This window comes from Myxine glutinosa, chromosome 7 (assembly GCF_964187855.1).
Source record: "Myxine glutinosa chromosome 7, kmMyxGlut1.1, whole genome shotgun sequence".
Lineage (NCBI taxonomy): Eukaryota > Metazoa > Chordata > Myxini > Myxiniformes > Myxinidae > Myxine > Myxine glutinosa.
In genome coordinates, this window is record NC_136267.1 from 78,893,920 (window position 1) to 78,921,419 (window position 27,500).

The following is a 27,500-nucleotide window of genomic DNA, read 5'->3' on the forward strand; positions in this document are numbered from 1 at the left end:
CAACCCGGGCGAAGCCCCCCCTCCCCTCACCTCCCCTCCCCCCTCCCCTCCCCCTCCCCCTCACCTCCCCCTCCCCCTCACCTCCCCCTCCCCCTCCCCCTCACCTCCCCCCTCCCCCTCCCCCTCACCTCCACCCTCCCCCTCCCCCTCACCTCCCCCTCCCCCTCACCTCCCCCTCCCCCTCCCACTCTTCTCCCCCCTCCCCTCACCTCCTCCTCTCCCCTCCCCCTCCACTCCCCGCTCCCCCTCCCCCTCCACTCCCCCTCCCCCCTCCCCCTCCCCTCCCCCTCCCCTCCCCCTCCCCCTCCCCCTCCCCTCCCCCTCCCCTCCCCCTCCCCCTCCCCCTCCCCCTCCCCCTACCCCTCCCCCTACCCCCTCCCCCTCCCCCTACCCCCTCCACCCTCCCCCTACCCTACCCTACCCCCTCCCCCTCCCCCTCCCCCTCCCCTCCCCTCCCCCTCCCCCCTCCCCCCTCCCCCTCCCCCTCCCTCCTCCCCTCCTCCCTCCCCCCTCCCCCCTCCCCTCCCCTCCCCCTCCCCTCCCCCTCCCCCTCCCCTCCCCCCTCCCCCTCCCCTCCCCCCTCCCCTCTCCCCTCCCCCCTCCCCTCTCCCCTCCCCCCCTCCCCTCTCCCCTCCCCCCTCCCCCCTCCCCTCCCCCCTCCCCCCTCCCCTCTCCTCCCCCTCCCTCCTCTTCTCCCCTCTCCTCCCCCTCCCTCCTCTTCTCCCCTCTCCTCCCCCTCCCTCCTCTCCTCCCCCTCCCTCCTCTTCTCCCCCTCCCTCCTCTTCTCCCCTCTCCTCCCCCTCCCTCCTCTTCTCCCCTCCCCCCCTCTTCTCCCCTGCCCCCCTCTTCTCCCCTCCCCACCCTCTCCTCCCCTCCTCCCCCGTTCTCCTCCCCTCCCCATCCTCCTCCCCTCCCTTCCCCCGCCCGGCAATGCCGGGTACTTCCCATGGCCAGCTGTACGTGGGCTGCTCGAGGGTTGGAAAACCAAGCAATCTTTATGTCTTGGCACCAAGTAAGAAAACCAGAAATGTTGTATACCAAGAGGTTTTGAGAAATTGAAAATTGACAAAACGTCATGTAGGAAATGTACTGTGATATTGCTCTAAAATATACATGTTCTTTTCATCATATATTTGTATTATTCTTATTCAACCCGGGCGAAGCCGGGTACCTCAGCTAGTATATATATATATATATATATATATATATATATATATATATATATATATATATATATATATATATATATATATATATATATATATATATATATACATACAACCCACACCTGATGTATTTGATTATGTGAGAACTAATTGGTTATTCCCTCCAGTCACAAATGTGATTGGGTGTATGTTTTTCATATATATGTATATGTTGCCTGCTTTTGACATTTGCACGTGGTACATGCTTGGGAGCGTCGGTGGTGCGTTACTATCTATGCCGTCGCTGGTTATTCCCCAATATATATATATATACGAATTTTTAAAAATAGATTAATCACCATTAAGAGATAGGGCCAAAATTGATATATAGCATGATGTCTCAAAGTTATGGACATATTCGGATGAAACTTGGTGGATATGTTGAGTGTGTGATAAGAACGAATCCTTTCGATTTTGGTGAAGATCCGAAACCGGATCTGGATACGCGAATTTGTCTTATTTTCGTTGAGTGATTCTTTATCATTGAGAGATGGGACCACAAACGATATGTAGTATGATATTTCAAAAAGTTGCGACGCATTTTGGCAAAATTTGGTGGATCAGTTGGTTCGGTGACAAGAACAAGCCATTTCCATTTTGGTTCAGGTCCGGATGCAGATCTGGCCTATCAGTGGGATACAAAACATAACTGTTCAGCCTGGTGGAGGTATGCGCTGTACCGAGTGCCGTTCCAGTTAAATTTTTATTAAAGTCAAAATTCCTAATTTGAAAAACACATTTTCATCTGAATGGGAGTTTACTGTATTATAATTACAGAAGGCTCATGATCATGTGATCATGGACAAATTATTTACTACACATTTGTTTGAAACTTTGGAGGAAGTTAAAAAGAGCTCACGAAAATACAAAAATATCGATTGTTTATTTCGACATTTAGGTTGTGGAAGTGAAATTCCAGGACATTTCAAAATCACAATGTATTTGATAAATCTGTAAAAAAGATTAGTAGTTATTATGAACTATGATGTAAATGCTGAGATACTATTGTCGTTTTGTTTTGCAATCAATAATTGCCTTGTGTTGTCTCAACGGTTATGGTGGCTGGCTTAAGATCTTCGGGTCTTGAGTTTGAGATCTCGGTCTTGCAAGAGGATTTGTTGGTGTCTCACCTTGATTACAAACCCCCAAGTAATTGAGTTGATTTTTTCGTATTTCGATTAAGAAATCTGATGTGGATGGCCAGTTGTAATTTTAAAAAATCATCTTTTGCAGCATTTTCTTTGATTTGTCACATAGTGACTTATTACTATTGAGAAAGGACTTTAACAGTTATTATATGAAATCGACAGTGTAGATAAGAGTACCTATGAAGAGATGTTTAAGAATAAAGGGTTTATATGGCTGAAGGTGGGTTTGCCAATACCACAGATCTGCCTTTTTTGCACTCTTACCCCACGTTGCGCCAACCACCAAGCGTGACCGGGAACATATTTTAAGCTATGGTGCTGCTTCTGCAAAAAAACAGCGGCAACAAAGAACAGCCGGCCTCTCTTGCAGGAGATGTAGGAAGCAGATAGAAGAAGTTTTGCCGTGGTATGATAAAATGGGGAAACCGCAAGACATACAAAGTGGGTAACCTGCGTCAAACAGGGACCGCTGTTACGGTCAGAAAACAAGAAGCAAAGGCCTTTTTGGAGGAGAGTGGGGGTGGGCAGGAGGGTGAGGACATGGCAAGAGGTGAGATGGGTTAGGAGAAGGGAGGACGATTGAGCATAATCTTTATTAATGACGTGATTACAAACCCCCAATGAAAACCAATGCCATCCCAGGTACTTCAGATTTGCTTGCTTAGACGATGAAATCAAGCGAGGGGGTGTTTTTAATGTTGCTGTTTTTGTTTCTCCCTGATGGAACATCAGTCATATAGGATTCACATTAAAGCTGCTTTTTTCGATAACCACTGATTATGGTCTTAAATGTTCCTGTGGTAGGCACATAACCTGCATTTGTCCAGGAGCCTCCAGGTTTCGACCTCCCCCGAAAACAGTGATCTGTGCTCAACAGCATCCATACTCTCCATGCAAGGACCGAACACCACCTCCACAAATGGAATTTCAAAGATCAGCCCAGAATTTGACTGTGGTCACCCAGATCAGACTATTCCTCACATTGTGAATGAATGTTACCTATGGAAATTTGATGAAGGATTAGGGTAATACACCTAACAACAAACAGTGCTGTGACTTGGCTGTCCAATTTAGACTTAGAGCTATGAGTTGTAATTTGTCATACACAACATTCGAGGCACATAGACCACAAGTATATGTTTTATAGTAGCAAAAGGACCGCAGGACTTGGCTCGAGAGATCAAGAAGAGTAGCTCTACGTATCAAGCTAAGAAGTCTAGTTGGTGAGAACACTCTTTCGAGAGGATTCGTAAGTAACAAGAAGACAAGTATTTTTTTACAACAACATTTTATTTTAACAGATTTATCAAACTTGCCTTTTACAGAAGTGAAATCACTGTGAGTCACTTTTTAAGGCAGAGCAGAGCACCTTTCAACACATCCTTGTGTGGCGGAATTAGGGTTTCCCACTTGCTTAAGCCTGGAAAAGTCCGAACTTCCCACGTGACTTACCATCATTGCTTCCCTGATCTGAAATGACAGCACTGTCAGCATCCCGGGTGTCAGAGATTTGCCTCATCGCGGCAGCATCTGGGAGGAAGAAATATAATTGTATTTAGGAATGCCCTTTTTTGCAAGGGTGAAAAAGTCCGATACGGGTGGCTTTCTTTTTATGAAATACTGTGGTTGCAGCGGAGTGGGCCCTCAAATGCTGTCACCGCAATTCATGAAAAAAAAAAACATTACTGCAGCATTCCACTCGCCTTCCTCTTGCCCACACTTCCCAATTATTTCAACAGCCAGTGAAAGCTTACTTTCCTTTTTAACTTTCCACCGGAGAGACAGCGGCCGATTAGAAAAGGAAAAGAAAGCCATTAACATTTTGATCGCCCATAACCAGGCTCTGAAGGCAGAATCATCTCGATATTCGGGGTGTAAATTTGGTCCGAGTCAGTAAGAGGTGATAAGTGGGGATGACTTCAGCTTGTCGCTTCATGTCCGGCATGAAAGTACTGATTCGCGAGTGCAGCGAAATGCCATGAGTTATTACCATATCGAAAAAGGGCACCTTTTTAATTTACAACGGAGCACATTCGTGTTCTAATAGTCGACAATAATTAAAGAACTGCCATGCATCACATGTCAGGCCTCGGTTCGGAAGGGGGCGCTCATGCATGCCTGACTCCCTAAGTACACCCTTGATTTGGGAATAGGCGAATAGCCTAAAAGCAATGTTGGTATGCTATGTCAACTGCCGGTGAAGAATGCTTTCGATGGAACTTTTTTGTATCCCGCACTACCTGTTGGTCAATTACATTTGATTACTTCCTGGTTGTCAACTGAATTGTGTACAGGCTTAGTATGAGCCGAGGGGCTTACTACCCATTACGTGCCTAAAGGAATGGAAGGCTGACAGATTGAGAAATGTAAAATTGATACGGGGAAATGGCAAATTGGGGGTTGTGAAATTAGGGGTTTAGAAGGGGCAGGAATAGTTAGAGGTGGTTTGGGGTGATGGGAGTATGGGAAGGGGAATTTGGGGGACAGGCGGGGGACGGAGGAGCATCAAACATACTGTAATTCTCTCTTGAATAGATATCTATATGGCCCCGGATGTTCTTTGAAAAGATTACAAACAAACAAAGAGGTTTCTGTCTTTAAAAATGTGTAACTGGAACAAAGTGTAAATACATTATGAAAATAGCAATGTGTAACTTCTATGTGGCTGTGTGGACTGTCTCATCCAATCAATGCAATGTGTGGTAAGAGGTGAGTAAGCCCCCTTGTGATCACGCCCCTGTGGCTCGTCTCTGCCCACCGGTTGGTTATCAATGCTGTTTAACCACCTTTCCAGATGCTTTTCTAGGAGGCCTGAAAATAGCCTGTCTGGACAGCCCAGTCACTCACCCTGGCTATAGGTGACACACTGTGAGAACTTACTATTTCACCACAAAGCGTTAGCATTGCTATTGCAGGTTGCCATTGCCAAGGTATACCACCATGCTCACCACGTGTACTCACCGATGTCGCCACATCCATTCAAACCTATGCAATTGTCAAATTGTTGGGTCCAACTTTCCTGAGTTAGTTCATTTACTCCAGTTGATATCAACAATGAGGTTTCTCCCTTCATGTTAGCTCAGTTGATTATTAATTTTATGCCACATGCTTATTGCAGCAATATGGGTTCAGGCGATCCGCAATGACCTATTGTGGCAAAGCGAGTAGATTTCTATACTCCCCCCCCCCCGACCCCCCTTCCCCCAAGGCAATTACAGCCTTGATGGGAGCTGCAAAAACTCAGCAGAACTTTAAATTAAAACGACTGGAAAAACATTCCCGAAATCACGTAAATTCATGAACAGCAGCGATTCATAAACTCTTAAATAGTAATGGAACAAAATTACGGTAACGGTAATGCGAAATCTGGAACACCGGGATTGCCCAATTTTTTTCCCCCTGCCGTTGAAGTGTCGGCGGCGCGTACAGAGAAATAAATACATCTTATGATAGCGGTGTATCAAATGCACCGCGAACACTCCCCACCTGCAGAGAATTTGATCCCAGGCTGTAGAGACGTTTCCACCAGTGTCTGGCTGCTTCCCTTAAAACGTGGCTTATTTCCCTTAGCCACCACACCCCGCTGGCACTTTAAGTAGGTGAAGCTGATCTGATAGAATCAGGAGTGTGTGGTGTGGGAATGTGGGAAATAGGAAGGCGCGTGGTGCCTGCTTGGACCACGGTTGTTTGTTACCAGATGCAGATAATGATTAAGGGGGTGTACAAAAATATATAACCTGTCTTGTTTTTCGCTGTTGTAACAGCTCGTGATTCAATTTCTTATCCACTCAAAAATCAAGTGAAGTCTGACGTCTTAAGTCTCCTTGTGCAGTAGGTAGGGTGACAATAAGACGCTGTCTCAAAAAAGACACTAACTAGCCCCTGGCAAGACTATTGTAAATGAAGCACTGGGAAATAAAGTTATTTTTCAACAAAATTAATTTTAAAAGTTTTGTTTTTAGTAAAAAAAATATAAAAAATTCAGCAAAACGTTTTTAGCATTCATTTCATCAATATAGTTTATTGTTACACTAAATATGAGAACGTGACATAAGTTACACGTTATCCTGAGAAACAAGCAACTTTCCCAGTGTCTAAGGCTCACTGCAATGAGGACCTTGTACATATACACATTCCTAGAGAGACAAGGATATTAGGACACACTAACCTGATTCATACGTCAACATGTACTGTATTATTAAATGATCTCGTTGGCCACGACAAAATCTAACCCATGCATCCAGAAAACGTTTTACCAATACCATAACAAGTGACAATATTGTTGCTGATCAAAGCCAATATTAATAAGTGAGTTCATGTATCTATCTATAATTCCAGTAATCTCTGTGTGTCTGTGTGTCTGTGTGTCTGTGTGTCTGTGTGTCTGTGTGTCTGTGTGTCTGTGTGTCTGTGTGTCTGTGTGTCTGTGACCGCTGTTTCTCGACAACCACGGGTCCGATATACTTGAAACTTGCCAGGTATATTGCTGGGGACCCGAGGATGTGCCTTTTCAAGGTTTCATATTAATCGGACAATTACTTACCGAGCTATGTCCAAAAAACGATTCAACCAATCAGAGAGCAGCGAGCTATCATGTGTGCCGAACGTGGCGATCAGACTCTGCCTCGGACGGCACATTTGACAGCGTATTCATTTATTTCACGTTGGAAAACTATGTTGCCGTTAAACTATGTTTTAAAACGAATTCAAACTGCGATTAAATTAAAACGATTCATCCTAACTGCGATTTGCGAACTTCCGGACAGTGAAGACTGTCCGGCAGCACGCTTTCCGGCAGCCAATCACAGAACGCTTTGTTGCGTAGGCGTGGCCGATGTGAGACGAGCGGAGCTGAGCGCGTTACGAGCTGACCGCCATTACGGTACGTAATTCGATTTCTTATGCGCATTATTTCTCCCAATTCAGTCAGAGCGAAGGGCGGAAGCGAAGCGCGTTGTTTTTTTTGTTTACGGGCGTACGGGCGGGGTAGAGCGTACGGGTAGCGTTTTTTTTTTTTTTTGGCAAGGAACGGGCACCCACGTACGGGCAATGCCCTAGTTTATTTAATTGCAAGTTGTTCTTTTGCAGGACAACGACAATTTTTGCAATGTCTATAAGCATTCCAAGGTTACTCACAACTGCATTATTCGGTCACCTACACTGCGCCACAACAAAGTATCATATAGCAGGGTGTACTCTACTCACCATCCGTGCCCAGCGATGCTTGGGTACCATCCGTACTTGCCCACGTTTCATACCCTTCCTCTCTCGTTCCTGCATCGTCCTCTTCTTCTTCCTCTTCTTCTTCAAATGTATCGGGCTCTTGCTCCATGGTCATGTCAGGGAGTTCAGGAAGGCCAGGACTGACTTCTGGTGCATCTCCACCTGGCTCGGAGCATCTCGAGGCTTGCTGACCTTCGTCCATGTCATCTGAGTCGAAATTTGAAGCCAGGTGCGGCACTGCAATTGAGTGAAACAGTAAAGGTGAGATTAAGTTGATTTTATTTTGAAAAAAAAGAAATGTAATACTTATAAATATTAGTCTTATACAAAAATTACAAAATATTTCAATAATTAGCATGTAATGGTAACCAGGATTCATTAAAAAAAGAATGGAGTAGCGTTTAAACATCGAAGACTGAGAGAGGCGCAAGGAAGCCAGAAGAGCGATAAGTGATTGTGTTAGGAAGGATTTAAATATAAAACAAGAAGAAGAGGCCATATATTTATAATTGGCAAAGTAAGATAGTAAAGACAATCAGAGGAAGTCAAAGTCTAGTTTGAAAGCAAATCAAACAGGAAGTGAAGGGCATATTGTTTTCTGGATGCTACTTTCTTTTCTCGTTTTTTTTATTTTATACTTTAACCATTTTTTGGAGAGCCAACGTGTCGGTATGGCACAACAGAAAGCAACATGGCAAGTGACAACCTAGCAACGAGACCATTAAGCGTCATCCAAACTTTTTTTTTGCACATTTTCATTAAAGTTCTTGCCGGGGAACAGCTGCGCCTGAAATGGCACGGCGGCGGATGCCAGGACTCCGGAATTCTGGCCACTCGGCAGAGTTAAAACTGCAGATGCACAGATCTGCTCGGCAAATGTGGAGGTCTTTAGGAAAATTAATTCTCGCTGCCAAGGTTTCATTTGTGCTCACACTTGCCCGGGTGGCGGTGGCGAGAGGGCTCTTAGAGCGGGCCCTGAGTGGGCCCACGATGTCACGGCACAATCTATTCGTACCCTGGGCCATCTGCACTCGTCGCATCACAGACGGCCACTGCAAATATGCACACGCGCCCGGCCATCTGCGCCATGCATACGCGCGCCGTCATGGCCTGGACACACACACCTCTGTCCCTCCATCTGTGCCTTCGCGGAAGCATCGAGATGCCAACACCGCTGTGTCTGCACCGGCGCGCGAGCAACGATCGCTAAATATTACGGGTGCCGCTCGGACATTCATGAACATTGCCTCTCAGGTTGGTCGAGGGCACAGGACCCCAGGTACAGGACGACCGTACGTGTTCATTTCCCTAAACACCAAGGTTGACGTTTACTCTCCCAAGAAAGATCGGTGCATGATCAAACACAGGCGGGCACAAAGAAAGAAGGAATTAATCTTCAAACACGCCACGGCAAATTCCCTCGAACATTTTGAGCTAACATTTGCTAATTAACATGCAAAGCTGAGTCTCTTTCCCAGGCCAATGTACTCTGCTGCTCTTGGCCTTCCTCCGTGGTCTTGGCTAGATATGCATTGTGGCTCGATTCCACGGGTGGTAATCGCTCACCAACGAGGGTCTTCATTCCATTGCTGGAGTTTATTTTGCTGTTGTAGTGAAAGAAACTGTTTCTAATGGAGGTAGAGGGTATGCATTTCAGGTCTTCATCAAAGGAGCTACCTGCTGCTATCAAGTAGTAAATGAGTCATGACGGGCAAGATGGCTTTTGCCCTCAAATTCAGCATTCTCTTAGTAATGTCACCAACTCTTAGTCTGCAATTAAGCACCCACTTAAATGCAGCGTTGGTGAGTAAAGTTTGTGCAGTCAAACAAATAAACGCAATAAAATCAGGGCATTTGTCGGTTTTGGTAATCCTTGCAGTAAATACAGTACATCTGCCAGGCCTTCTGGTGCCACACGAGGAGGGGGACGCGGGCACGTTTAGCCTCAGAGGATCACAACAGTTTAAACTTGTGCCTCGCTCCTCCGCAGAGTTCAGTTTGGGTTTGGTCTGACCTCTGGAATTGCCATTTATAAACTGTTGTGACCTGTCCACGGGTCTCGGAATTTTCCATGTTGCTGTTTTGCTTTTGAGTTGTGGCAAATACATGACGGTTGCCTCCCGCCATCTCTTCGCCACTTCACACACGTTGCTGTGCCACCACCCCATCGGCCGCATGTGCGAGCTGCGTGCCACGATAAGTCATCGTCCACTGTAACCTGTGGTGGGTACCGTCTGGCACTGAATTCATGGCGTGGCGATAGTCATGCCAACCGGTGGGAAATACTGGGATGGAGGAAAACACGCTTGAACCGCATGCCACCTCGACTTGTCTGGAGCACAAACAAGGCCAGAAAATGCCAATTTTAATGGTTGAAAACAGGAAGGGAGCCAACATTTAAGCTGTGAATGAAAGTACCTTGGTAGTACCTTGGTACCTCATGCTAAACTATTTGTTGAGCAAAATAAATGATCACCTGACACATAAGAAGGAGTGTTAAACTTTGGTGTTTACATTGATCCACTGATCACTGATCCACTGATCTACAAAATACCCACTGATCAGTTCAAGTGAGTCAGTGTAATTTCAGAATGAAATTGTACTGTAAACACAACTCATCTATTTACTGATACAATACAATTCCATTGTGATTACATAATATACCAGAAGTCTTTAGTTGACCAACTTACGACTTTAAACCACATCAGAACGAACCAAATGCACGTGCACATCCCCGGGTGCAATAGTCTACCACATAAACAAAACTAGATTAAATGTTTGGCTCACTTTATTTATTTCTTTACACACGTAAATTATAAAGTTTATTGAACTTGTTTCAACATTTAATATCTTACAACTTGGTGAAATTCCTTCACTTTTTGAATACCTTTCAAACTCTCCCAGCCAGGATTCTGAAGGGGTTGAACTGGCAATCTCTTTAATTTTCTCTTTCTCTTTATGGTTTCCCAGATTTTTTCCCAGAGAACTTCATGGTTTAACATTTTCCCAGATTTTTTTCTTTTTCTTTTTGTATACAGAGTGAAGGCTCGTGGAGGAGCTCGACCATGAATGGATCAGGACTCGGTCGAACAAAAACAACAGTAGAGAGAGGGGGAAACACAAACAACAAAGGTTGAAGGACAAAATAACGAGACACTTGGACAAACAATAGCTGGGGGAGGAATGAGGTGTAGGAACAGACGCATGGGGTGGACAAGATGGAAACAGAAGTAATTTCAGGAAAGGAAACCATTTTAACTCGCATTATGAGTACATTGGGAGAACATTGAATGAGCTGGGTTCTGATCATGATCTGGATGGCAATTCACTTATATATATATATATATATATATATATATATACAGATGCTAGGAACTACAGAACATTAAAATGCAAAAATCATATATATTAAAAGTTATATATATTAGTTATATATATTTTAAAAATACTATATATATATATATATATATACTATATATATATATATATATATATATATATATATATATATATATATATATATATATATATATATATATATATAGATATATATAAAAGTTCAAAACACACCTGGTCACAAGTGTGCCGCACTGACCGGGTCCTCAGTCGAGGGTCGTCAGCATCATCCCGTTTCGGCCCTTCAACCTCGATACGGTCAGCTAAGGTGGGCCAGCAGGGGCACATACACATCCACATGCAGCAACTACACCTGGATGCGTACATACCCCCACCCACAGCCAGTGCGAATGCAGACTACAAATATATTTTGTACAAATATAAATATATTTTGTACAAAAGACTACAATATAAATATAAATACAAATATATTCAAATATATATATATATATATCATATGGATATATTTAATGAAAGCAGTGCTAAACCAAAATGGAGTGTGCAGTCCAGCCTTCTTTTAGATTCAGATGTATTCCATGTATATCCAATGTTATATTGGCAGAGATTTTTTGAGACAAAGTTTCTGCTCAAAACTTTTCAAGTAAATGGTTTGACATTGTGACTTTGAAATTTTTTTGATTTGTAACCTAAACATGATTATATTACAGCAGAGTGCCATTCATGTTCTAATTACAATCAGAACTTAACTTATTGCTCTGCGACTAAAGGAGATGAAACTTCCTGCACAACGTGCCTATGAAAAAAGAGATGAAAAATAGACATGAAAAACATATGGAATACTTACATTTCATTCCTGGAACCTGGGTATCAAAAGGTCAGTCAACAGGATTCGGCAGACGTGGCCGAGGCTAACCCACGTGTACACCCTTCCACACCCTGCCTGAAAATGGGCTGCCATTGGGAGCGGCTTATCACGACAGGGCCAGTCGCCGCAAGAGTTTTTTTTTTTGCTAAACACGGTCATTCCTGCCAGTAAACAAAGCCGTACTGAGCTCTCGGCTTCCTCTCACAGTTATCCGACCTGGCTGGTCGGCTGCAATATTTAATTATCGTTAAGCCTGGAGGCCACTCTGAATTCTCATGTCCATTGCCGGATGCAACACCAATGCTTCCTTGCCTGCAAAGACCAGCGCTTTGCTTGTGATGAGAATAAAATATGGCGGGGTGGGGGGGGGGGGGGGGGGAAATCTCCAATAGTCACTGTAAAAAAAAAAAAAAAAAAAAAAAAAAAAATATATATATATAGTTACGTTTAGTGTTTTGTATCAATTGTCAAATGTTGACATTGCTGTTTGACTTAGGTAAACTATATACCATAAAACTAACTCTCAATTTCTTTCTGATATACATTGTTTATTCCTGACGACAATATTTCCTTCACTTTTCTTTGGAATAAACAACTGTGTGGATAATGGGAGGACCGATGAGATACCTCAGAGGTATTGCACTTACCTATGAGTAGTCTGGTCATGACTTGATTCTTGACCTTATGATAAGCTGTCTGGGTGCAGACAGGGCGTTGCATCAACCAGTACGCCATCCCTCAAATCTGTACGTTAATCTGGCATTGACGTTTCAGATCCCACGGTATATTGAGATGAAAAGTAGATGACTTATCGCCAAATTCCGGATCAAACTAGTTCTTGTCGTGGAAAACTTGGGCCAATTCCAAATGTTGTATGAGGTGCTGACTCCACACTCGAGGGAGACGGTGTAAAGAGAAGCACAATCTGATATGGGCTAAAAAATAACAAATAGCTAAAGCAGGTCAACTTCAATACCAACATTGAAGGAGCAGGGAAAAGTGGGTAACAAGGATTGAGTTTTCTCTTTCTTTGGTTTAGGATTCTGCCAGTAAATAAGTCAATGCTAATCTGGAGGAACAGTTAATGGTTTCCATGCAAGTTAAAAAAAAAAAAATCCATTGTTTTTTTCTTTTTTTTATTACATGAGCTGAGGCTCGAAATAGGGCACACACACACACACACACACACACACACACACACACACACACACACACACACACACACACACACACACACACACACACACACACACACACACACACACACACACACACACACACACACACAAGGACATACTGACTAGACAAACACTTAACAACCGCTGAGCTTGTGGGAAGTGCCGGCACTTCCTGGGATACTCTCGCTACCTGCGACGTCATAACAATGGCGCCGCTTTCCTCACAGTACTCAGGGGGCATTTCCTCAAGATAAATTTCCTCCTCCCCATGGATGCCAACCGATGGGGATTGTCTGTGCTCTATCCTTTTCAAGCAAGGAAGCAGCACATACCATTTTTAAGTCTTTGGTATGACTTGAACCGGTCCAAACCGGATGGGTGTTTTTTAGGAGACGCCACCTCCTCACGGGAGGGCCGTTGCCCCTACGGGAGCTCATATACCCTTCGCCATGTGTTGTTTTTGGTCCTGGCACGGTGTTACAGTCACCCTCCCCAATAGCAAAGCCAGTGAGGGGTGTTGGTTTAGTTGCCGACAACCCGATCATGCGGCAGGTAGCACTGGGTTACATGTTAGCAGTCGCAGTCCCAAAAGACTCACCTGACCAGACATTTCTGTTTTATGCAATTTTTTTTTTCTTTCTTGATATATATATATATATATATTGTATACAAGATCGAGGTGTACACAAGATTGTATACAAACTGACACATAAAACATAAGATAAAGGGAGCAGGAGACAAGATGAGGAGAGAGAGGGAAGCACACAAGTACAACATTTGAGAGCAGGGACATCGAGAGATCTGTGGGAGGGAGAGGGCTTGGGGGGAGGTGGCATGGGAAGGGGGGTGGGGGAGGTATAAAACGCATGGACACTCCTAGGACTTCCAGGAAAGAAGTTGGAATTTCAAAAAAGTGGATCTGGGGTGAATTAACAGGGGTAGAAAAGATCAAGGTTTTGGATGGCGGAAGATAAGTCTTTGTTTTTTAATGTAATTTTAGTTTACATTGATTCTCATCACATTAAAAAAAAAACTTTATCAACTGATTTTCCTTCCTCTTCCACTCCCATCAACTGCCACCTGCATGCCCAAATTCCCAGCACTACAGCACAAGTTGTCCTTCATAAAATGAAGAGCATCAACAGCTCTCCTGATCCTCCATTACTGTAACCATGCATGCTTTGCAGCTAACGGCCCGGCATGGAACGTACGCTCAGCGCCGTTGAGACTGTGATGGATTCTGGATTGTTTTGGCTTGCTTTATAGCACGATCATTTGATAAACTTCACATGAGTCCACTTTATGCCCAGGTTAGCCATTTTGAGAGTAAAAACTTAAGTGAGGCTTAATTAATTGGAAATCTGGCATGAGCGCCAGGCGGGAGGTGGACAGGTTGAGGATGTAGGAAGGTAGAGGAGGGCATGGGGGGGTTGTTGGGGAGAAACATGATTGGATAAGATGCAGGTTTCCAGCTCCATTCAAGAAAGATTAAAAGCTATAGTATTGTACGATTTGTGAATCTCCTTTACAAGGAATGTTAAGCCTGCTATCCGATCTGCTAGCACTCGCTTGTAAATGTTTAACTCCACATGGTACTTTTCAAAGAGAGTGAATCAGTGTGTTTTTCGTAGCATGAGGAATTTCTAAATTCCTGCCCTAACCTGCAGGAGTACTACATCAGTGACACAGCCATGCTTCAGGAATGATGCAACCAGCAAACTGAAATGGTAATTTCATCCTGCTCAAGACATATATTTTTGTCCATTGATTGTCTGTACGTTTTGATTGTCGATTGTCAAGTCTTGATTTGTTCCGAATGCAATTTATGTACAAGCTCCCTCTTTCCGTACTGCCACATGAGGCAACAAGTCAATACCACCCTGCCACCACCTCCCTTACACACACACACACACACACACACACACACACACACACACACACACACACACACACACACACACACACACACACGAATGCCTACCAACAACATACAAACTTTTGACAGGAATAATCACAGAAATGATGTACCATCACCTAACACAACAAGGAGGTTTAAAGGCAGAACCAAAGGGATGTAAGAGAGGATTTTATGGAACAATTGACCACCTACTACTGAACAAGGCCATACTTGAAAATTGCAAAATGCAAAGAACTAAATTGTCCACAGACTGGATAGACTATAACAAAGCTTCAGACAGTGTCCCACATTCGTGTATGATAAAATGCATGCAAATATTCAAAATCGATCCCCAAATAAACAAACTGATTGAGAAAGCAATGGAGCTCTGGAATACCACTAACATTACAGCACTCAGAAGGAAAAATCGAAATACCACATGTGAAGATACGGCATGGGATCTTCCAGGGGGACAGTCTCCCCCCCTCCTCTCCCTTCTTGTTTTGTTTGGCTCTTGACCCACTAAGTAACCTCATTAGCAAACATGGACACAGATACACCCTAACAACTACCAGACGAACATCCAAAGAAATAGGAATGGTGACACATCAACTATACAGTACATGGATGATTTGAAGCTCTTCTCACCAAATGACGAAAAATTGACAGAACTACAAAAACTAGTAAAATGGTATTCCGAGGACATTCAAATGGAATTTGGACTAGACAAGTGCGCCAAGTGCGCCCGGTGCACATTTGTACAAGGTAAACCAACAAAAACTGACAACATAGAAATTGACCTTCAAACAACAATACAGCAGTTAGAAAACGAAGCATTGTACAAATACCTCGGAGTGGAAGAGGGCCACCAAATATGTCACAAACAAATGTGCAAAACAATCGCCAAAGAATACCTACACACAACGAAGCTGATCCTGAAAACATACTTCTCCCCAAGAAACAAAATCAAAGCCATAAACCAGCTCGCAGTACCAGTGTTCCAATATACCTGCGGAATAATAAACTGGCCCCAATCAGAAATCAACAAGTTAGACATCAAAACAAGAAAACTCCTTACCATCCACAAAATGTTTTACAAAAACTAGTGTATCCTGAGAATGTACCTGCAGAGATGAGAGGGAGGGAGCGGCCTGACGATGGAACTCAACCAGGTGCACAGAGCGACGAGTGTAGGACTAGCTGAGTATGTGAAATGTTCAACAGACTATCGGATGCAATTTGTAAACAAATATGAACACAATAAACCGGGAAAAATATCCCGAACTCACCTTGCAAAAAAATTCCAAAAACAGGTGTGAATAAAAGATGCCGCACAGGAATATGAAACGACAACAAATAGTCCCAACAATTGCAAAAAAAGACAAAATAAATATATAAAAATAAATATCAAGAAATATACATCAACAACTGTGAGAATGACAAATGAGCAGGAAAATACAAAAAAGAATTGGACAGAGTGGAGACAGACAAAGAAGGCTCATTGGAATCGCTAAGAAGAGGTCAGCTCAACTGAGATGGTGAACGAATCATAAAAATGCCGAAGCTAAGCCAGACGGACAATTGTAGATTGTGCAAGACAGAAACAGGAAGTACTAATCACCTGCTCTCAGGATGCAAAAACTACAATCAGAACAACTTTACACACAACGGCACAACAAAATATGCCGTGATTCATCGGCTTATTTGCAAAAATTTCAATATCCCAGTTCCAGAAAACTCATGGAAACACGAAACAAGGGCAATCATTGAAAATGAGGATCACGTACGACCTGATGATTCCATTGGGCGTGAACATAGAAAACAAAGCATTGTGACCGGACATTGTACTCAGGAACAAAGAGGAAAAGACAGCATTGATGATTGAGATATCAGTACCCAACGAGATTGGCTTAAACAACGCAGAAATCAAGAAAATGACCAAATACCAGGACCTCAAAAATGAGATCAAGAGATCTCGGAAGCTGAAGAGCATAGAAATTTTACCAGGATAATTGGAGCAAAAGGAATGATAAAGAAGAATCTCACTTCTATTTTAAAAACAATCCCCGGGAATATTACCACAAATTAACTACAATTGGAGGCAACAAACAAACTACAATTGGTTCGGTGCCGATCCTGAAAAGAACCCGAGGAACAAAACTCTGAGAACAACACAAATTCAACAGCTTGCTCCATGAACCATGATCCCTTACTGAAGCGGAAGTGGATACTTTGAGACTTGGGAAGACTCCATTTCACCTCCTAAAACCTGCAAGAGCAGATAATAACCAAAGAGACACACACACACACACACACACACACACACACACACACACACACACACACACACACACACACACACACACACACACACACCCTCTAACAAACAACATAAGCTAAATTTGTAGTCCAACGGTATTTATAATATCACTCATGGAAGTTGGAGTGAAGGATTTAAGCAACTGCTAACAAATAGACTATGTTCTTCTCTCTGATGCTGTGATTATGTTGGCCTCACAAGAAAAATTTCACTCAAGAAACCGTTGGATGTTACTGTTATGATATGGGGGTTTGATGTGTGAATGATAGTTTTGATGAAACTTGACCACAACCTTAATCTTCCATGTTGTACCAAAGTTTGTTCACAGCATTAAAAAAAAAAGCGGGCCGTGAGGGCCTACTGGGGGGTTGCCCCCCAAAATTAGGTATTTTTGGGTTTGTTTGTTTAAAGTCTTATGATTATGCTTGTATGATTCTACATGCTGCCCTGTCTTCTGGCAACTATTGAAATTGGTTTAAAATACCTTTAGTCAGTGTAGTATACTGTTTATTCTACCAGGTGAGTGTCAGGGGTATTACCCCTATGTTGGCGTTATCCGCCTAGCTAAAAGTAGGAAATGAGGCCATTTGGCCCATCATTGCTGTGGTGCACTCCCGGTGGACTAATTTCTAAATATACCGATCTTGATCGGGTGACCCAACTTCATGTATATGTATGTATATACAGTATATGTATATACATACATATATACATTGTGCGTTGTGCCACTGTTTACAGAAAGCTGTCTGATTTAAACTGCCTGACAGTTTGCAGGTATTGAGTGAACCCCATAAAACGTGTAACAATGTCATTCTCATTGCGCAATAGGCCTGTTCCACAAACATATCCTCTCCCACTTCTACACGTGCCTCATGCAATGACAAAGAAGCATTTTCATCGCTTTCACAAACACACGAAGTTTTGTTTCCAAGTGTATGTCGTTTCAACACAAAAGATTAATTACTTGAAAACAACAAGAAAAAAATAACAACAGAACACTCTTTAATAAAAAAACATTTGCCAGACACACCAGAGATCTATAAACGGCACGTTTCAGGCTGGTAGCGGTTCGACTTCCAAAAGTGTGTGTGGTGAACACTAGGTTTATCGGTTTTGCCATGGGGGGGATAGATGTCTGGGAATGATAGGAACAGTGGCTGCATGGTTGTGTTGCATCGTCCTCACGCTTGTCCTGAGCGATCTGTTGCCTATCACACTGGTCCGGAATCTTTGTTGATGGTCGCACAAGTTTCAGAGTCCAACGATTACCTCTGCCACCGAAGGTGTTTTCACCAATGTCTGTCTGTTTGTCTGTATGTTTGTTTGTAAACAGGAAATCTCAAAACCTATGGACAGATTCAACCGAGACTTGGTGGACAGGTTGAGTGTGTGACAACGACGAATAGATTCGATTTTGGTGAAGAACAGGATCCGGATACGAGAATTTTTATTTAATTTTAAGTGATTTTTCACCATTGAGCGATCGGGCCAAAAACGATATGTCGCATGATGTTTCAAGAAGTTGTCGACGGATTATGACAAAATTTGGTGGGCGAGTTGGGTAGGTGACAAAAACTATCCGATTAGATTTTGGTTCAGATCCGGATCCAGATCTGTCCTATCAGTGGGATACAAGACATAAACGGTTCTGTCGGGCGGAGGTTTGCACTCTACCGGGTGCTGTTCTATCATGGATGAAGTTCATGTTGTTTTTATGGATGAAACCTTTCATCACAATAATTCCTGTTGCATATTTTTGTCCAAGACATAACGCTCAATCCTCTTTCAACACAAATCACGGTTGTTGGTAACACTAATGCTGAAGAGAAACACACAAGTAGGGTACCACCATATTTATTCTGCACCACTAAATGTATTTACCTGAATACAGCTTTTTAAGGTGATGCCTCTTGATTATGGAGAGCCCAACAAGAAGTGATCTTGCATGCAGTCCAATGGCTTGAAATGTGATCCTCAGGTTGCCTCGACACCCATGTATTGGTCACTGTGTCAGGTTTATTTTTGTCTTTGTTTTTCAAGATGTCTATTTGCGCATTTGGTTGAGGTGTTGCAAGTATAGTGATGTCCAGCAGCTGTGGATTCAAATCCTGCTGAGAGCAAAAGTTTTTGAGGATTCGGATTTGAAAGTTCTGAAAACTTAAAGTAGTTTCATGATAATTTTGTTTTATTAAATTGTCAATAAAAACCCAGCTGGCTCACTAAAAGCCTTCAGGAAGGAGGGACGTTTACCTGCCCAACCCCAAGTGATTTACTTGTGGTGTAGGTACACAATTCTTGATGGAATATGTAGCATCTTTGAGCAGCTTTGCATGGTAATGCTTATTATGAAAATGTCAAGGCCACCTACGTCCTCATAATCACGTTTTTAAGACTAAATATCCTCTTTTGCTACTTACTGTTGTGAAGGCTGTTGTTGTTTTTTGCTATGGCATTCTTTTTGTAATTTCACACCTCGTTGACCACTCCAGTCCTGAAATCTGCACTTTGAGGAGACATTGCATACAATAAATCCACGAGGTCCCCCTGTGGGCCTCCAGTGGAATAAATTGTATTCGATAAACTTCATGAGTCATGTATGGTTGAAAATATGTACAGCTGTAAACTATTCAAAGCCTCAAACGTTCTGTAGACGAACATATTTATTGCAATCTACAGGATGTGATAGTATGATACCGAGTGAGTATCGTAGGGCTGTCTATTCTGGGTTCGATTCCCTACCTGAGTATCAACTGTTATATTGGTGCAATTTTCAGGCAGAATGTTGCATTACAAAGTGTGTCGTTCCATGGATGGATGTTAATCTGAGTATCCTTGACAAGGTACCTTGGTACCCATCAGACAGTGGGTACCATGCTAACCTTTGAAAAGAGTTGGGCTTTATGTGTTGGCAACCTCGTCCTAATGTGCAAGCAGCACTGCATCAGCAATACAGCTGGGCCTCAGTAATGATACAACCAGCGGTTCAAGTCTTTAACTTAATCCTGGTCTAATATGCATTCGATAATGGTGACTGTCCACAACCTCTTCTCTCATACGGTTGTGGAACAACCTTCCTGAGGCGATTCAACACAGGCTTTCAAGAAGCTGGTGCAATACCATCTCATGTCATCCCCCATCCCTGGTCACAATACTTTCTACCTCCATTGCCCACATATACAGTGCATTCAGAAAGTATTCAGACCCCTTCACTTTTTTCACATTTCGTTATGTTGCAGCCTCATGCTGAAATCGTTTAAATTCATTTTTTCCATCAATCCACACTCAATACCCCATAATGACAAAGAGAAAACAGGATTTTAGAAAGTTTTGCAAATTTATTAAAAAGAAAAAACTGAAATATCACATTGACATAAGTATTCAGACCCTTAACTCAGTACTTAGTTGAAGCACCTTTGGCAGCGATTACAGCCTCGAGTATTCTTGGGTATGACGTGACAAGCTTTGCACATCTGGATTTGGGGATTTTCTGCCATTCTTCTCTGCAGATCCTCTCAAGCTCTGTCAGGTTGGATGGGGACCGTCGGTGGACAGCCATTTTCAGGTCTCTCCAGAGATGTTGGATTGGGTTCAAGTCAGGGCTTTGGCTGGGCCACTCAAGGACCTTCACAGAGGTGTCCCCAAGCCACTCCTGCGTTGTCCTGGCTGTGTGCTTTGGGTCATTGTCCTGTGGGAAGGTGAACCTTCGGCCCAGTCTGAGGTCCTGAGCGCTCTGTTTCAGGTTTTCATTAAGGATATCTCTGTACTTTGCTCCGTTCATTGTTCCCTCAACCCGGACCAGTCCCCCAGTCCCTGCTGATGAAAAACACCCCCATGGCATGATGCTGCCACCACCATGCTTCACCGTTGGGATGGTATTTGGCAGGTGATGAGCGGTGCCTGGTTTCCTCCAGATATGACGCTTAAAATTGAGGCCCAACAGTTCAATCTTGGTTTCATCAAACCACAGAATCTTGTTTCTCACAGTCTGAGAGTCCTTTAGGTGCTTGTTTGGAAACTCCAAGCGGGCTTTCATGGGTCTTTCACTGAGGAGAGCCTTCCGTCTGGCCACTCTGCCGTAAATCCCAGATCGGTGGAGTGTTGCAGTGATGGTTGTCCTTCTGGAAGTTTCTCCCATCTCCACACAGGATCTCTGGAGCTCAGCGAGAGTGACCATCGGGTTATTGGTCACCTCTATTACCAAGGCCATTCTCCCCCGATTGTTCAGTTTGGCCGGGCGGCCAGCTCTAGGAAGAGTCCTGGTTGTTCCAAACTTCTTCCATTTAAGAATTATGGAGGCCACTGTGCTCTTGGGAACCTTCAATGCAGCAGAAATTTTTTTATAGGCTTCCCCAGATCTGTGCTTCGGCACAATCCTATCTCTGAGCTCTGCAGGCAGTTCCTTCGACCTCATGGCTTGGTTTTTGCTCTGATATGCATTGTCAGCTGTGAGACCTTATATAGACAGGTGTGTGCCTTTCCAAATCATGTCCAATCAATTGAATTTACCACAGGTGGACTCCAATCAAGGTGTAGAAACATCTCAAAAATGATCAAGAGAAATGGGAGGCACCTGAGCTAAATTTCAAGTGTCATAGCAAAGGGTCTGAATACTTATGTCAATGTGATATTTCAGTTTTTTATTTTTAATAAATTTGCAAAACTTTCTAAAATCCTGTTTTCTCTTTGTCATTGTGGGGTATTGAGTGTAGATTGATGAGGGAAAAAATGAATTTAAACAATTTCAGCATAAGGCTGCAACATAACAAAATGTGAAAAAAGTGAAGGGGTCTGAATACTTTCTGAATGCACTGTAACTCATACCTCATGCTTGCAGGTTCTCTTTTGTTGTTAATTCGTTCCCTTATTGCTGTATCCAACTTTGGCCCCACTTCCTCTAATGTCCTCTTGCTCTTTCATGAGGCAGGATTTTGTATACTAAATAAATACTCAGAGCTGGACTGATATTGGTGAGTGACATGCAAACTCATCAATAAATTCATCAATAAATTGACAAAGCAAGCACCATAACCAATTAATCTACCTTGTATTGGGAAGGATCTGGCTCATATTTGGTAAAGTGGTTAAATACTTGTTTCTTTCTCCACTGACTGCATGTTGTGGTTTGAAATCCCAAGGATGCTCACTCTCACCAACCCAGATTCTGCAAAACTGTGATAAAAAAAACTCCGCAACGAGTCGAGAGATGTCTTTTAGTTATACAGTGGACCAGAATTGCATTGGGAAAACTGAAAGAAGCCAAATGAGTCAACTAAACTGCACCTCCAAGCTCTTTGCTCTACCTCAAGATTATTTTCTAAAATGAATTATGCACTTATACGCATGATCACCTATAGTTAATAGCAAAGATGATTAAAATTCACCCAGCCTGCATTCATTTAGCTTGATAACGAAATGACTGATTTCACAGAGGCATCCTTTGGTCCAGCCATCAGTTACAGCATTTTTACAGCACATGATGTCCTGTAATTAATTTTAGGTGAGTGTACACATATAGAATAGGGCTATAGTAGGATAGCTCAGAGGTAGTGTGGGTGCTCACCCAACAGTCTATGATCAGGTGCGCATCCATTGAGGGGATACTGAGGGTGTACTCCCCACCATTCAGGCTGAGAGTACCCCAAATGCCGAGACAGTAGTTATATTTTTATATTTGTGAGCAAATAATTAAGGATGAGGTGAAGGATATACAGTGCCTTCAGAAAGTATTCACACCCCTTCCTTTTTCACATTTGGTTGTGTTACAGCCTGATTTTAAACTGGATTCATTTGAGATTTTTGTCACTGATCTACACACAACACCCCATAATATTAAAGTCAATTTTTGTTTTTTTAGAATTTTTTTTACAAATTAATCAAAAATGAAAAGCTGAAATGTATTGAGTCAATAAGTATTCATCCTCTTTGCTATTACATTCCAAATTGAGATCATGTGCATCCAATTTCCTTTCATCATCCTTGAGATGTCTCCACAACTTGATTGGAGTCCACTTGTGGCCAATTCATTTGATTGGACATGATTTAGAAAGAAACACAAACTCTCCATGAAATTCTCCACGCATGGCTTCCGGACTTCCTCTCTAGTCGCAGTCAACATGGGGCCCTGAATGGAATTCTCTCATCTCCCCTCCCTGTTCAGGCTGGAGTTCCTCAAGGCAGTGTTCTGGGCCCTGTGCTTTTTCTGGTCTTCATCAATGATCTATCCAACACACTGGAAAATCCTCTCTACGGTATCTCTGCTGATGATTCTACTCTCTGCCGCTCCATATCTCATTCCTCAGATCGGCAGTCTGCAGCCTTTTCACTCTCTGCAGACGTCGACAATATCTCAAACTGGTCAAACAAGTGGACCATGTCTTTCAATCCTGACAAATCTCACGCTCTCACGATGTCTCTCCAAAAAGACCATCTGGAAAAGCCTCCCATCTACTTTCTCAACAACCCTCTCAAAGAAAATTTTGTCACTCAAGCTTTTGGGTCTCACTATCAGCCATGATCTTCCCTGGGAAAACCACATTTTCAAGCTGGCCTCCAAAGCCAGTCGCCGACTGGGCATCCTCTGTCGTGCGAAGTCCTTCCTTGACACCTCTGAGCTCCTCGCCACATACAAAGCTTTCATCCGCAGCTTGATGGAGTACTGCTCTCCCCTCTGGGCTGGTGCTCCTGCCTCACACCTAGCTCGGCTTCACCCTGTTGAATCCAAAGCTGTCAGAATCATTGGTATCTCCCGCGATGAAGCTGATTCTGAAGGCCTTTCACTTTCTCACCACATGCAGTTGGTCTTTCTGTCTTCTACCGACTCCTCTCCGGCCTTGGTCCCCCTGCTCTGTCTGTGCTCTGTCCCCCAAATATTCCTGCAGGACACACACGATCTGCCAGCAACCCTCTTCTGGTGAAACTGCCAAAATCAAGAATCTCTGCTCACCTTCACTCCTTCATTCCTCTTTTCTCCCGCCTCTGGAACAAACTACCACACTCTCTTCAATCCCTCTCCCCCCTCCAGGTCTTTAAAACAGCTGTTCACCACCACCTCCTTTCTTCCCCCTACCAAAACCTTGATCTTTTCTACCCCCGCTAATTCACCCCAAAGCCACCTCTTTCAATCTCCAACTTCATTCCTGAAATTACTGGTGGTGTCAATTTGTTTTATACCATGTACCCCTTCACCCCTCCTCCCATCCCCTCCCGCCCCCAGCCCTCTTCCTTCCACAGATCTACCGACGTCCCTGTTCTCTACTGTTGTTGTGCTTGTGTGCTTCCCTCTCTCTCCCCCTCTTGTCTCCCGCTCCCTTCATTGTTAGTGTTGTGTGTCTGTGCATGTTTTCATGTTTCATGTGTTAGCTCTTACACGAGCCTCGATTCTGTATACAAAACAAACAAAAAAAAGCTGCTGAAAATGCCATGATTTGAACGATTTGTTTCGGTAGGATTGACCAATGGGGATAGAGGAGTACAGGGACAGAGGGAGAAATGGAAAGGAGACTGGAATATAATGAGGTGATTGTGGGTGTTTTGGGCTGGTGCTGTCTGGTAACTTGAGATATTGATTGTCTGATTTGTGGGTGTTGTGGAAACCTTCACCTATTTGCACTCCTTCCCTAAAGAAAAGTTCCAAAATCCTCATACGTTGTGATTGTTGATGTGCTGTATGTAAACTCTTCGCTCCACTCTCCTCCCACAAATCTCCTTCCTCTTTTTGGATTGAGCGGATGTTGGGTTGGATTGGAATTGTGCACCCTCCGATAAAACCGACTTTTTGTATCGAAAATCGAATTTTCGGAAATCGATAATCGAAATTTTTTTAAATCGAAAGGTGGGGTTGGTATCGAGGAGGATCAGTGTGCTCATGGACTGGGTGATTGGGAATTTCTCCTCCAGTTGTCTTCTTCAAATAATTCGTCCATATTTGGCTTGCAACGTCTGCCAGATTTTCCATGTGGGGCCTGAAAACTGTACGAAAACGTTTTTTTATCATCAGACTTTCAAAAAAGGAAGTTGGTTGGAACACATAATATTTGATCAACTCCAAGGAATATGAAATTATTTAATTTTGTTAAATCGGAACTTTCTCTGTTGGAGAATTTTTCTGAATTTCTCTAGTCGAAACCTAACCTTGGTCATTCCTAAGTGAAAATGTGACCTTCCATGGCAGGGTCAGATTAATTTGAAAGTAATCAAAAGGTAGCAGGAGTAATGAAGGAAGTGGAAATGAAGACCAACTAACATCCTCCATAAGAAACAGTAGGTAAAACAGAGACTACTGCTGAGCCATCCACCAGGCTTAAGAGTGACAAAATTGGTGACATAAAGACCTGAAAGGTTTTCTTACCATCACTGGAAAATTCCATGAAACATCTCTTCAAGACAAATGGCTATTTTAACTGTACACTTACTCAGAGAGTTGTATCAAAGATCACAGGTCAGGTCACTATGATAAAAAGTGGTGGTTACTGGAATTCTGGTTTTGCCTCTATTCACAAACTTATCAAATGCACCTGAAAAATGTGCTTTGGAAAATGCGGATCATTGCAATTTCACAAAGATGCCATAAAACCTGGGACAGAACTAAAGCAAAGTTTGGATGACCGCAAACAAACTTTACCTTACCTGATATCGAAAGTCAATCATGCCCAGTGTGGCAGAGACAGCAGCATCTCAACAACTATCAGTGGTATTCGTCTTTATGGAAAACAAACATCACATTCATGTGGCCATTGTGATGATGGTACAGGTACGGTAACTAGAACACCACTCGGTAGATCGCATACCTCCGCCATGCTGAACAGGTTTACGTTTTGTATCCCACTGATCTGGAGTCGGACCTGAACCAAAATCGAATGAATTCTGCCTTGTCACACATCCAACCTGCCCACCAAGTTTCGTCCGAATCCGTCCATACATTTTGAGATATCCTGGTCGCAGACAAACTAACGGACAGACAAACAGCCAAATAGACAGGGGGGGTGAAAACATAACCTCTGTACTTTGGTGGCGGAGGGGTAAAAAGGGTAACAAGGGCAATTCCTAGCCATTTTAGGAGTAATGGCTTTGTCATATCCCATCTTACGAGAACATCTTGATCATGGAAAGAAGAATATAAAAACTGATGCGAATGAAATGATTGAGTTAGTTGGTGATTAGATTCGAAAATGTCTTTCGTAATATTTATATAACACATGTTTACATATGAATTATATGTTTCTTTTTTGTTTTAAAGGGGTAGTGTAGATTTGGCTAAAACTGCAAAGATCTCTTGGTTAGAGTGCGCTTCCATGGCATTTGGCAACATCTCCTTCGGAAAACACTTGATCCACCCCTGCTATGTGGGTTCGATTCCTGACCCCATTATTAACTGTCACCCTGGTGCATAGCAGGCAAAGTTTCGCATCAATGAGAATGTCGTCCCTCAGAGGGAAGTTAAACTGGATGTCCCATCTGCTAACATTGGCTGGGTGACGCTAAAGATCCCGCTGTGCCTTTTGCACCAATAAATAGGCCATCCTATTCAGGCACCCTGAACACCCCCTACCTTAATCTACAGCACCTTGATAAAGAATGGTCGGTCACACAATCATAGCAATCATTCATAATGTTAAATTATAATTTTACTTTTTTAAATTAAATACCAAATAATATTAAAATTAACACCCAATTTAAAAACAATTTGATAAAAAATTAATTAATTAATTAACGATAAATGAGCAATTAATTAATTAAGTAATTAATAGTAATTAAGTTTAAAAAATAACAATTTAAAGTAAAAAAAATTAAATTGAAATAAAATTTAAAATACCAAGTAAGATTTAAATAAGATTTTAAAATATTAGCTTTGGGATTCATGTTTTACCTTAAAACATTTTAAAGCACATAGGTACTATATCGTTATTCAGTTCAAAATGGCGTGAATTTGCATATTTATATATATATATTTCGTGCTAGAAAAAAAAAATCAAATCCAGCATGAGGACAAGGTGCATTCTGTTCATGACGTCACAATATTGTCATTATCACCTGCCACAACCAGCAACTACAGGTGCATGCAGTTCATATATTAAATGGTATCGTTTACAGGAGATGTTAAACCGTCCTAGCTTCTGGAAATGAAGATTATACTGTTTCGCATTCCTGTATAACATAGGAAATGCTCCGTTTTAATTTACTTGAACTTGCTAACTCAATTACTCGTGTTGCAAAGAAACATTTCTGAACTGACAAAAGTAATATATCTCGTAAAATTATTCAGCAATTAAGAGCTTATGCTGACAATTAGCCAAAGAATGAAAGATGCA

The 27,500-nt window shown here is 42.8% G+C and overlaps 1 protein-coding gene across 3 annotated transcripts in view; it reads right to left on the reverse strand.

The window, feature by feature from the left end:
• Window positions 1–27,500, reverse strand: part of LOC137416824 (zinc finger E-box-binding homeobox 2) — a 157,573-nt gene that overhangs the window by 40,192 nt on the left and 89,881 nt on the right. For 2 of the 3 annotated variants that reach the window (XM_068102479.2, XM_068102481.2), the window contains 2 exons: window positions 7,559–7,813; window positions 3,806–3,883 (listed from right to left, as the gene is read on the reverse strand). In XM_068102479.2, coding sequence (XP_067958580.2) covers window positions 3,806–3,883; window positions 7,559–7,813 — 333 coding nt within the window. Of the gene's footprint in view, window positions 1–3,805; window positions 3,884–7,558; window positions 7,814–11,777; window positions 11,852–27,500 lie in introns of those variants that run through there. The other variant, XM_068102480.2, reaches the window with a different exon arrangement.